Consider the following 13,755-nt stretch of genomic DNA (forward strand, 5'->3'; position numbering starts at 1 on the left):
TCTTAGAGGTAAAATACTGGATGAAAGAAGAGCTGTGCAATTGGCATGTGTGCTCTAATAATGAAAGGCAATTTTTAAAATTAATTAATGAAGCCAATAAAGAGAAATGCATTAATAAAAATGTTTTTCATACAGCTAGCTAAACCCTAGACAAAATAGCCAGGAAAGAATTAATTTTCACTTCAACTTTGAAATTGATATTTTTATGTGCACATACAAAAAGGGGATTTTCTGCCCCCATTTTCCACAATCCATATCCTTTGCTATATCTTCATTTTCTGACTAATATTTACTGCTGAATCTGGATAAAAATATACTGTTTAGAAGAAATTAAAGTGTTCAGAAAATGGAAAAACCTTACATTCAAACTCTTGAAAGAGTTCAAAGGCTGTTTTTCAGCAGAAAATGTGACAAAAGAGTGTTGACAAGTTTAATATAGTCAGGACTTCTATTAAAGATTGATGTTTTTGAAGTGAAGCTTTGAAACATAAGGTCATGAACTTTCTCCAAAACATTTTTCTTGAAATGTCTCTATACTTCAGCTCTTTTGGCTCACCCTTGCCTTATGATTTCTTGCTGTACTATGACATGGTGTGTGCAGGACCCATCAAACCATTGTGTCCTCATTCAAAGATCAAGGGTGTATTTTAAGAACCTGAATAACAGAGTGAGTGAGAGGAGAAATTAATGGGGCTGAGAAGGAAAGCCTTTAAGTGAGAGTAGGTACCATCCTTTCAAATCAAGTGCCAGGTAACTGTTGGGCCACCTTTACAGAGACTGATTTTCACAGTTTCATTACAGGTTTCATTAACAGAATTTTCTTTGATCATTATAGAGTTTAGGGTAGGCATGGCAGTCTGCTTATGTGCAATGTGTGTTGCTAATTAGCCCAAGGCTAATGGCAGTGAAACCAAAGTTTCACAAGCCTGCCACACTCAGACTCTCGTCTTCCTTCTCCTACTTCAATCCTATCTGCTGCAAACAGTCATAGACCTTGTTCATACCCACCTATGGGAATGAAATGTTTGTGCACACATTTAGTTTTTTAATTGAAAGCACAGCCTGGATTATCAGCTGATCTGGTGCACAAACTTTGTAAGAGAAATGTTTGCAGCTCCCTATGATCCATACATTCATGTGAATCAGCATGGCTGGCTAGCCCCAGCTGATAACTGCTGCAAGGAAAAGCCTGGCTCAGTTGAAGGCAATAACAGAATTCCCTTTGATTTGTTGTAATTAGGTTTTTGCCCAAAAAGGGACCAGAAGACACAGACTTCTGTTAAGGTTTTTCTAAGTCCAAGTCACCAATTTCCAGCATTCCAAGGTCAGAAAGGAAAATGATAAAAAAGATAAGTGCAATGAATGTCACATAATAAAGTGTTCTGCTTAATTATGTAATTGTGAGTAGTCTAAATTAAGTAGAAAACTTGTTAATAGACTGCCATTTGATGTAATGTTGAGAGTCCCAGGACACTGCTTTTATTTGTGTTAGTAGCACATCTGTACAATGCATATCTTCCAGATGTGGCCTCTTCAGTCAGATGATGGAGCTGTGATATGATTTGCAGCAGAACAGGCACAATTAAAAGATCAAGCACAGAGTGAATAATTAAAAAATAATGATGGCCCTGTTGGAAACAGGTGATTGTCATCACTTCTGTAATATATGCCAAAATATGATCGTCTTGGATCAATCACAGAATCATAGAATTAAGGGTGGAACAGACCTCTAAGACAGTTACAACTGTCAGCCCAGCACCACCACCATGTCCAACATTAAATCATCTCCTCTAGTGCCATATCCACACATTTTTTGAGCACTTCCAGGGTATGAAAAATGTCTCTCCTTGTTTAATAGTAAAAAGAGGTTTTCCTTTATTACAATTTACAATAGGATTTTTCCTCTTACTGTTGGACATTAAGTAATGTTGAATATGTCTTACAACAGTGAATTTTTAAAAATTTGTCTTTAAAGGGACGAATGCCACCAGCTGAAGTTTATTGAAACTTAAAGAATTCCCTTCTATTTTTTTAAACAGATTATAACTTTCATAATTTTCATTGAATATTTTTATTCTAAAGCCTTGGTTGATAAATCTATGGTATAAATATTTTGCTATAAATCTATCCTTTCTTCTATTAGTCTTCAGTTTGTTGTACTGTGTCCTTTTTCTTTTCCTGTCTTGTTTTCCTAAGCAGGACTGCACACTTAGCAGGTTTGGGACAGCCACAGAAAATCCTCAGCAATCCCTCTTCCCCTCCCTTGGCTGTCTGTAGCAGACTGATGTGATCTCCATTGGATTTCACCACATAAAACAAAAAAAAAGCCCTACACTGTTCACAAAAATGTGCTCCATGACCACCAAGAAGAAGTTCAGCCGTGTCTTCCCTAAATGTTAGATGGTTTGTGAGAATTTCAGGCTTTCTATTGATTTTGCATGGAACTAGGTCAGAGCTGCTTTTAATTGAACAAGCTGGCTGCTGCAACTCTCACTTAACTGTAAAAAAGGGGTATTAAAAATTGATATGCAAAGCAAACTTCTGCTTAATTAGCACGTGGATGAAGTCAGAATAGACAAACCACTATAGTTAATAAAGATGAGGTTATGGGTTTCATTGACAGTATAATATGCTCTTTTTTTTTTTAATGGCTGAAACACTGAGCATTATCCATGTTTCTTGCATGTGGTATTAGTAGCTGGTTATTTTTCTTTGGGAGAGGTTGGGATAAATTTACACCTGTGCAGATCAGACAAAGCACAGCACATCAGGAAATCCATTAAAAGGTGGCTCTAATTTTAAATGTCTAGTAAAGGTAAATAAAAAGCCCTGGGGTGGAGACAGAAGAAACTCTGGGTTTCTCTGGAAGGCTCAGTGTTGCTCTACATGCAGTGCCTGTGGAAGGGGTCAGCCAGGCACAGGCTGCCCTGGAGCCAGCAGTGGCAGGAAGGACACTGTGCCTGGGCCATGTCTCAGGCAGCACTGACCCTCACACTCGTGCTGGCTGCAGTCTCATCCTGCACCTGTCCCCTCCAGGGGTGCCCTTGGGGTGCTCTGTGCTGCTGCTCCCTCAGCCAGGGCCATGCCTGCCCTGTGGCCAGACAAGGTGAGTGCTGATCTGTCGAGGCTGGAGGAGATCAGGAGCTCTGGCTCACATCTAAACCCCAACCTGAATGACTTTGTTTGCACCTGAATGTGACTGCTGAATTTTAGACCATTTGATCCCCCCAATATGTGAGTTCTGCCTAGAGTGATATATTATTTATTTAGGTTTATAACAAACACAGAGGAAAAAAAGGAATAAATTAATAATGTATGGATTAGCTTATACATTTCAGCTCACAGCTGAGAGAGATGGCAGAGAGCAATCCTCAAGTTTCTTAAGACAATTGCTTTTCTTTCTTCCCCCAAACCTCAAGTAGTAATAAAGGTTCTGCCATTTATCACTTAGCATTGCACTAAGAAGCCACCTGGACCTGAAATTAATTTGTGTTTAAGAACAGAGTGACAGACTGGCCACAGAGTTATACTTATGTGAATGATAACTTTTTGGGAAAGATGTTTTCTGTAGCTGTAATTTCAGTTTTCTTAGTTCCAAGTTACAACTGACTCTGTTTCTCACTTCCTTTAGCATTTCCAGGTTTTCTAGTACCACAGCTCATGTGCCAGCCTTGCCTAGTGCACAGCTATTAGACAACTTTCCTAGAGGAAAGATATTTTACAATTATCTGTATAATATATTGTTTATAGGAGATTTTAACCATCTTATACTTTAAATGGAAAAGTCTGAGATTCAGGTGAAATAAATAAAAAAATGCATATCTTTACATATTGAAATACCATGACAGCGAAATTGCTTGGAACATTTGAGTGCCTTTATGGCAGTTTAACCAACTGTGTCCATAAATATTTGAAGCAGTGAATTATTTCTTGAAATTTACATTTTTATGTACCATTTTGGTGGAAGAATTATTGAACAATAAAGATGCTTTCCATAATAATTTCAGCTATTTAAAAAGTAGCACTTGACTGCAAAAGGATTTTCTGGTGGCCACCATATGACTCAGTGAGCTCCCAGTATAATACTGAGCTTTGGCATTTCCCACCTCCAAATTAAGGTTTTTAACAGCACAAGATAATCTAGATCCAACCTATGTTTCTGCACTTCCCAAATAAAAAAAATTAAAAAGAGCTGTGCAGCAGCTGCTGTTACCTTTCAGCTGTGTCTCTGTACACATAGATAAATCTGACTGGTGAGAGTTCCTGTTTTCAGGATGGGATCAATAGGGATAAAGTGGCCATTTAAGTCCTGCTGTAGCTTTTATAAAGGGTTGCTCTGTGTAAAATATCCTGGTTTGCTTTTCAGGGGATGATAAGATCCCCACCCCACAGGTAGCTACAGGTGTGTTCTGCCCTCTGCCAGTGCCTTGTGCCAGGCTGCAGGAGCCAAAACAAGGAGCAGGGAATGTGCTCCTATGAGACACAATCACTTGTGCCACTTAGCTTGCTCCATGGAGCTACATTTGCAGCAAGGAGTAGTTGACAAGATAAAAACATCCAAGTGGCTGGCACGGTCAACAAATGGGCCAGGGATGGGCTGAGACCTGGCAGGGGAGTATTCTGCATTTCTGGAGCTGTCCTGGGCACGTTGGCACTGAAGTGCTCTCTCAGTCTACCAAGAAGTAGCAGAGTGATTTTTTAATTTATTTTAATTGAGTTTGAGTATGATTCCCATTGACATTTATTAAAGAAGCAGAAACTGTTCCAAAGTTCTCCCCAAAACATTTGAGTAAAAGTGAGGCAATAATTTCCTTTTACTTTTTTTCTGTATTTGCAAGTGACCTGGAAAGTAATATTACAGAAAACTACGGAAAACACTGACATGTTGTTTTCTGTCTGTGTATCATTGTTACTGATAATGATCACCAAATAATAATGACTCAGGCCCTGTGATGGGCTACATGACATTATAATCTGTTGCAATCTGCTTTTCATTTTTAGGATATATTACTTTTCAGATAAACTGTGAACTGAAAATCTCCAAGAAAGGATAGTGGAATGTAAATTTACAAAGTCTAGACAGCCAGCTGAAAACTGATTTTCTACACCTTATAAAAAATTAGACTATAAACCAAATCTTTATTTAGTCTGAATAGTTACACAGTTTCCAGCTGGTGGCAAAAGCTGTGCTTTGATTCAGCTGACAGTAAAAACTAAGAATGCACAAATCTTTTTTATCAGGCAACAAGTACAAATGTTTCTCTGTTAAGTAAACTGAAGTAGATAAATCCTTAGCTACACACTCAGCCAGAGCATCTCCACTGTGACGAGTGCTGACGGCGTGTGTGTGAAATTTCAAGGGGAGGTGTTCAAGTAGTGTCAATGTGGCACACACAGAGAAGGTTTTCACTAAGGTAGTCACAGCATTTCCAGGAGCAGCTGGATGACATAATAAATTAACTCTATTGAATGATGCATTAATTTGGTAGGGCACTTACCAATTCTTACTTTCTAAAAACACATTCTAGTCTTCTGGCTTTCTCTTCAATTTACTGTGAAGAATAAACTGCAATCTAGACACCATCCTGTACTGGGAAAGACAATTGTGTGCATTTCCAAAGAATTTTGAAACTTTGTTTTTATCTTTCCTGAGATAAGTATCTTAGAGAAATGAATGTTATTGGTGTGAAGAAAAAAATATCACATATGATTGCATGCATCTGTTATGTGAGAAAACACATCAGTATTTTTGATAGCTCGATGCTGTCAACTGAAACAGTTCTAATCCTGGTGATAATTTGGGCTCTCCCTCTCTTTGCACAGCTCTTTGTATTAGCAGGTCTCTCTGTGCAGTCTCAGACAGATCTGTGTCACAGACATCTCCTAGCAAAGGTCCCTGAAAGGCAGATGTCATGTTATATTGATACAGACTGTTACTCAACCTTGTACCCCACTGGGGTTACCAACTGGGAAAAACAAACACTTTGGATTTTCACTGCAGTGTCTTTTTGCATAGACTAAAGTAGCTAGGTGACTTAGAAGTTCATGGGAGAGGTTTGAGTTTTGAAGGTCTTTGTCACATAAATTTTATGAAATCCATAAATTTTACGGTTCGCCCCAGCCCGGGGTGGTTTAATCATTTTCTCATGCAATGTTACTACTTGAAGGCTGTGGTAAGATAGCCTCAGCATTTAAATTTTTTATTAACCAATTGTAATTAACAAAATACACTAATGATTGCATTTTGCACAGCATATCCAGTTAGATATGTCACATGTCCCCTGTATGATGTTTCATTGAGGAAACCTCAGGCTGACTGGGTTGTTGCTCATGAAAGTCATCTGCAGCCTGGAATGTCAAAAAACCCAAAACAAGGTGAGATTTTGTCACTGTTGTGCTTGGTGGGGTCTCTGCCCATCACAGCTGTCTAGCAGTGCATCTTCCCCTGTTTGCTGGACCACAGGTAACAGTCTGTGGGGTATTGAGCCACGGGCAAATCAAAGTGATTTGAATGTGCTCCTTTTCTGGGTCTGTATCATCTGGGTGGTTGAACAGTCCCAGTTCCTGGCCATGGGGATGGCTGGGAGAGGAAGTGGGAGCTCAGACTGTAAATCCTGCCCTGCCATTCAGCACAGATCCCTCAGGGAACTGCTGGCTTCTCCTGCCTCTCCATGGCTCCTGGAGTTTTCTCTTTGCTTGGCTCTCTCAAACCTTCCAAAGTCCCTTGAAGCCACTAAAAGTTTGTGACACAGAGCTCTAGGGAAGATTGTTATCTACATCAAATGTGGATTCCAAGACTGTAGATACATACAGAAATTAAGGTACATAAGGGGATGGATTAATAAATCTGTGTGACTAGAACTGAGTGTATCATGTAAGGATCTCTTTTATTTTGACATGTAAAATTCCAAACTGATATTTTTTTCAAAATGAGGCAAACAGCAGCTTTGAATAACTGAGTAGCACAGTAATTAGCTCCTACAACTAAAGAGCAATATAATGTTTCTTCTGTATCTAGTTTCCATAGCTAGTTTTCATAGCTACAGATGGGAAAGAGCAGGAATTAATTCTTTCTCCATGCATTGCTCAACCTGCAAGAAAAGAAATTGGGGTCTTGAGAAACGAACAGAAAATCACCAGCCATGAAGAAAGCAGACATCAGTGCTTCGCTTGAAAAAATCATTCAACTGTGTTCTGAACTGCTCCTCTTTTCATTGACTTGTGGTGTTTCAAACAGAAAGTAATTTTCTGACTCCAAGGCTTTTCCAACCAACTGCAATTTCATCCCCTAGGTTATGGTGCTGGGCACACCCAAAATGGATTTGTGCTGTTTTGTTTTGTGGATTGTGTGCTTTTATTAGAGCTTATGAGAAGTACAGATATATTCCTTGCACAATATTGCCTTAGGAGAGAGCTTCCTTAGAAAGTGCCTGAAGAAGAACTTGTTCCTAATGAAATGACAGCTGAAAAGATTTCAAATATTTCTATAAATTTTTAATAAACCACAATTTGGTAGGGAGCCATTTTCCAAATTATTTTCCTGGCATATGAAAGTTGTAACAGAAATGTTACATTTTATCCATCTGCTTCATGGTGTGTGCTTTTAATAATTAAAAAGTGTACTGAAACCTACAGTTTTTTGGCCTAGATGGTAAAACCATGCTATCAACTGCCCTAAAAGGATTTATGATTGATAGGTATTAAGTATTTTGCAAAATATTATTGCATGATGTGGATGATTAGCAGTTAGTTTATAATGAAATGTGCACTTGTGTATTTTGTAGAACCACTAGATGAGCTGAAGATCAGAAGCCACAGCACTGAACCCCTACCAAAGCTGGAAAACAAAGAGAGAGGACATCATGGGACAGCTTCCTCCAGGGAGCCAGGGAAAGCTCAGGAATGGGATGGAACACCAGGCCCCCCCATGGTGTCCAGCAGGCTGGGGAGATCCTCTGTCAGCCCAACCATGCTGGCTGGAGGCAACAGCTCAGGTACGTCAAGCACAGCACAGGAAGATCTCATGAATCTCCTTGTGAGATGAAGAGTCTCTAAAGATACACTGGGGTGGGAAGCACCCAGATTCTTTAGACTTCTACATATCTTCTAGGTTTGGCCCTGCCCATTGAGTGCTGCACTAATAAGGCTTGTGCTGTGCTTGTGCTCTGTGCTGGAGCAGCTGGGAGGGTGGCATGGAGTAGAAGCAGGTAAACATGTTAGCCATCTACTTCAAAGGAAGTAAAGGATTGCACCTGACATTGAAAAGGCAAAGACACTCCTAGGATGGCACCTCAGGAAGTTCGTAAGTTGAGGTATCACATAAAGTAACAAAAATGCAAAAGCAAGACTGTCTTACTGAAGGGCACAGTGACAGGACACAGGCAGCCTTTGCTTTCTGCTTGTACAGAAATTTCTAGAAAAGTGACTATGGATTTCAGAAGTCTCAGATAAATACCTATTCATTTCATTATTCAAAAATATTCACATATTAACTAGTAAATTGCCATAAACTATGGCATTATAATGCAGTCTTGTTTATAAATTGACTAAGACAAATAGAACTGATAAATGAATAGACATCTATGAAGAGATATTTATGTCTCTTGCATGAGTACTGTATTGGTACTTTTGAGATTTGAAAGCTCTCATAAGAGAGTAACTTCATTGCTTATTGGTTGGACTGTGAGAAATATCCCCTTTAAGGACAGTTGGCATGTCTATTACTGAAGCCTCATGGTCAATGTTCAGTAAGTACAAGAGCAGGAATGAGCTGCTCAGACAAGAAATCACTCCTGCCTGAGAGATCTGCTGGGCAGTGAGTGGCAGCTAGGAGTGTTTGCACTGCTGAGTGAGCAGAGATGCTCACAGCTCACCCAGAACATCGCTTCCCTGGGTGATAATGGGACTCACATTGTCCCTGAATTGCTGAAAATGACACCTGAAACTCAGTGATAAGTTGAAGAGTCTTTGCTGATGTGAAATGTCATTTGCAGCAATCATGTAGTCCAGCTTTGCTTGCTACAGACCCCCCAAACTGTCCTTCCTGCTGCAGTGAAAGTGACTTTTCTGCAAAACTTATGACTCTAGCACAGGTCTTTTTTGTGCTACTGCCATTTGCTTATTTGTCTGTTCTATAAAGCTTCCTGGAAGGTGTGAATTTTCCAGATAAGCTCATAGTTTTTGCTAAAAATTCGGTCCCCAGTGTCTTAGACCGTCATCTGTGCTAATGCAGGTTAAAGGGTGGGTTTAAAGCTACCAGATCAAAGTTTTGGGGCATCCAATAATTAGACCAAAGGTGTGTACACAGTCTCTTCAGTTCTGCAAGATGACACTATGGACCAGAGTAGTAAAGAAGTTAAAACTGAAGAGTAAGCTCTCAACATAGTATAACGCTGCTGTCCGACATTTCTGCAGCAGTTTTATTTTAAAGAGTTGGTTGATCTCCAAAAGCAGACAAAACATGTTGGCTTCAGTCTCCATTTGGCATCAGCAAACTGTAATAGTTCTTGAATCATGCCTTGATTTAGTTAACTGTGACTTTGTCTTACATTGCTAGGACTGTCAAAGAAAAATTTTATTTTCTTGGCTGAATTTTGACTCCTTTCTATGATTAAAATCTGAAAGCTGATTATGACTTTTCTTTCCCTGCAGATTTATGATATTTCACTTGATGAATATTGCCTCTCATCTGCCCTGAATCCCTGAATATTTTTTCCCCTGTGTCTCTTGCTGTTGCCTGAGCAACATGTTTTACCTTTACTTGGTGGGGCACTGCATTGAGAATGCTGTACACAGTTCTCCTCAATGAACTTGTACATGAACTGTAACAGCTCATTCTCTGCAACTAAATTAAAACTGTAAAAATGCAGGGGGAGAGATTTAATACTTTCATATGAATACAAATGCTTTCTGGAGTCAAGGAGATAAAGTAATTCTGCACTAGTAATTAGAACTTAGATTTACCTCAAATAAAATCTAGTCAGTCCCCAGTACAGTCATCACTGCTGTTGCTCTCTTTGCAACATCATAGATAACAGGAAAAAAAGGCTTCTTTTTTTTGTGTGTGTGTGCAGACATGTCATTGAAACACTGCAGTTTGGTACTCGCCTCCTAGTTCACACTGGTGCAGGCATTTATTGTGGCAATATTGAAATAAATTTTTTTAATGGGATTGAATTGCTCTGCTGCAAAAGAGAAAGGGTGTGAATGGACTTCCCACAGGCACTCATCAGGCAGCTCTGCTCCAGCTGGGAACTGGGGTGGCCTGGGCAAATACCTGAGTGAGAACACTGGTTTTTGGTGGGTTCTCCTCAATTCTGAAACTGCTAGTAAGGCCAGAGGGAGAATGAGCCATCTCCAAACAGAATCTTGAACTTTCTGTCCATTTTGTTCAAAGAGCCTGGGCTGTCAGCTGCACACAGTTATCACTGTCTCTAGTGCCTGATTGTTCTGTGACAGAATTTGTCAAGGGCACTTTCTGTTTCTTGGCATCCTATAATTTCTTATGGAAAGCAGTGTGATTTGGGGGCATGCTGACTTTTAGGAAAGTCAGTGCAATTATCATGAACAACCAAACACAATCTGTAATACAGAATCTGTATAACTTCACTCCAGGAGACTAGAAGAGCATTTTCTGGAATGTTGCTGCTTTTTTCCTAACTGCAACAAAGCAGCATTTTGCATTGCCACCTGCTGCTGGAGACAGGCACTGCCCTGCCTTTAAAATCTCAGAAATTCTGATGCATCCTGGTTTTGAATTGCCACCAGCTTGTCACTCAGCCAGCCATAAATATTCCATCTGAAAAGATTGTAGGTAATCGGGAAGGGAGGAAATCCCCACCCTTCATTGGAATTACTGGCCATCATTGTTGATTTCCAAAAGCAATGAATATTTCAAATTCATCCATTTGGGAATGGAGCAAAGCCTGGAAAGCCCAAGGCACAAGATGCTTCCATTGGTGTAAGAAGGGAATAGCAGCAAAAAGTCAGTTCATGCCAGCCAGGTCTGTGCCACAAACCCTTACATTTTCTCCTCACAGTCAGTATCACTGTGCTCCTAAACCCACAAGGATTCTCCACATGAAGGCAACTTAATGCTGGGGTTTTATGTTACTGCCCAGGAGGCCCAGACCTTGCCCTGGTCATTGATGTTCTCTGCTCACAGGCTCCCCTAAGCAGTGCCTGTCCCCTGTAATGAAACGAGCAGTACTGGGAGCTGCACACTCAGGGCATCCCCCCAATGCCCATGGTCCTACTGTGAGACCTCCAGGGCGTGGGATAACATCAATTCTGGCTGGAGTAAAAATATTGCCTAGGTGTAAGAAAAACACACACAAAAAACCTGAACAAAGATACAAAATACTTACTTGTATTTCAAAGAAGCCAGGAAATAGCAAACACAGCCAAATCCTACAACAAAAGCTTGACAAAGAAAATCACCGCCCATATTTCAGGATACAAAGTATATTCCACTAACAGCTTTTCCCTTTGGACAAAATATCCCCTAAACCCAAACAGGGGCTCCTTTTCAGACATGGCCTTGCTCATTACCTGACTTGGGTTTGAGATTTTGCCAAATTTTTGACCTGTGGATATCTGCTAACATTGAGCTCCACAGGTTCAGTGCTCCCTTTGTGAAAACTGTTCAGTTTGATGTGCTGTTGTGATATTTTAGCATGAACTGGCTTCTGCCAATAGCAAATTGCTAAATGCTTTTTTTAGATAGTGTAATACTATATAGTTTATTGGACCATAATGTTTCATAACTTCAAGTTGTATTTCAGCTTACTCATTTCTTTTTAGGCCAGTGGGAAGACACTTAGTGTGATGTATTTTTCCAGCATACATGCTTTCTTTTCCTTCTTCTTCTTCTTCTTTTTTTTTTTTTATGTGATTGCTCCCAGCCTGTCACATTGCCTTGTTTAATTCAAAACGCATTTCTTGGCAGCTGTAGCAAATAAGCAATATTTCTCTTTTCATGTGCAAAGAAGAGACTGTGACAGGATAAGGAGCTTCTCCAATGTAAGTGACAGCCAGAGCATTTTTTTGAATTAAGATTAGGATAGGCAGAATGAAGGCTTCCTTGGATGGATAAAGAGCTCTTCCCATTAAGATCCAAAAACAAAAATCATGAAGGGTTGTTGTACTTCTGGTGAATATAGAAAGCCATAGCACATTGGTTTAAAACTGATTGAAAATATTTCCATCTTGTGGCATTTCAGCACTGTGCATTATTGAGGAAAATCCTACAGCACCCCTGTCCCAAATACAATCAGCCAAGCCTCTACATCTTTAGTCATGCTGGCAGGCCCTGCAGTTTTGGAAAACCAGCCATTTATATGAGTGCTTAGACACATAATTAAATACACAACTTTAAGGCATTCCTATTTGTGTTGGAAAGCCTGTATTTCTGTGTTGCACAGTCTCTCCTAAAATTCTCATCCTTAATGCTGCCCTTTGGAACTAAATGCTTGCCTGGTTCCACGTGTAACCCTCCTGGTGCTGTCAAGACTGAGTTTAAACCCAAGAGTGCAGTGATGCTCAGCCCATTGCAGCTGATTTTGCCTGTGGGTTTGGTGTCAAGGGGCTGTGCTCCCACTCCACTATCTGAGTGTTGTGGCCACTGTGGGTGCCAAGAGAGGAGACTGAGACCCACTGTGCCCTCCTAGCACCACACTGCACCTGGCTCCCAGAGACCTGTGGTGCGTTTTTCATACCATGTCACTGTGAGAGATGCAACATTTGAAGCTGTGCAAATAATACCACTAAATTTCCAAATACACCAAGTGAACTTTATGAACATTTTTGTGTGTAATATTCCACAGCCTTCTGGCTACCCCCAAGAATCTGCTTGAATTCAGACCTTGTGCTGCCCATTGACTGCAAGGGGCATCTCTTAAGGCTGCTCCCATGCCCTGCATCCCCTGGCCCACTGAGCCTTCCCTGTGTGCCTGTCACGATGGCTGATAGAACTCAGCTCCACACCATGAAATTCTGTCACTAAGGGACTTCTCAAGATGTCCAAGGCTACTAATTTCACGTGTTAACACTGGGTTGTCTCAGTATCATGATAAACATGAATTTCTAAATGCTAGAAACCATCTCTGATATTTACTAGCACTATTTTTTCCTTTAAGATTAAATAGGAAAGCCCCAGATAGCCCCAGTAGAGTAAATAAGCTGTCCATAGCTGAAAAATAACATGCTGCAGGATACAGAGCAGTGAGTTGTGCAGCACTTAAAGAACAGACCTTTTATGGACTATTTTTCCCCCAAGTGGTGTGCTGTTACTCAGACCAATAATTACAGTAGAATACAGTATTTATTTGGTCTAAAAATATTGCCATTGAGACAAAAAAAGCTAGATGGAGCCATGTCTGAAGCACCTTTTGGTGAGGATCACCATGGAAATCACAATAGTTTCCTTAATACTGGAACATATCTAACAGGGAGATAAAGGAACTAATACTTCATCTGCGTGTGATAGGTTTTATTTCTTTGATGCCAGATGAAAGGAGCCTCTTTGGCAAGGAAATGGTAATCTCTTGCTGTTGCTCATAGATCCAAATTGGAAATTATGACACTTCTTTCTGCTTTCCTAAAGCAAAGAAAATAATTCAGAAGCATAGTCAGACAGTGTCTTGGAGTTTTTTATGTGCTGAGTGTCTGATTCTGCTTGTCACAGCAGAAACAGAATCTTTACTTAGCAGTACAGAAAAACAACTGAAAATAAACCCCAATTCTTGTCCTTTCTGA

General features: G+C 40.1%; 1 protein-coding gene across 1 annotated transcript in view; it reads left to right on the forward strand.

Annotated features, from left to right (window-relative positions):
- NYAP2 (neuronal tyrosine-phosphorylated phosphoinositide-3-kinase adaptor 2) overlaps positions 1-13,755 on the forward strand; it is a gene marked incomplete at its 3' end in the record, with an annotated part of 121,262 nt that overhangs the window by 83,377 nt on the left and 24,130 nt on the right. The window contains exon 4 of the mRNA XM_084212457.1: positions 7,785-7,994. Coding sequence (XP_084068583.1) covers positions 7,785-7,994 — 210 coding nt within the window. The remainder of the gene's footprint in view (positions 1-7,784; positions 7,995-13,755) is intronic.

The sequence above is a fragment of the Fringilla coelebs genome (genome assembly GCF_963513975.1).
Source record: "Fringilla coelebs genome assembly, chromosome: 10".
Lineage (NCBI taxonomy): Eukaryota > Metazoa > Chordata > Aves > Passeriformes > Fringillidae > Fringilla > Fringilla coelebs.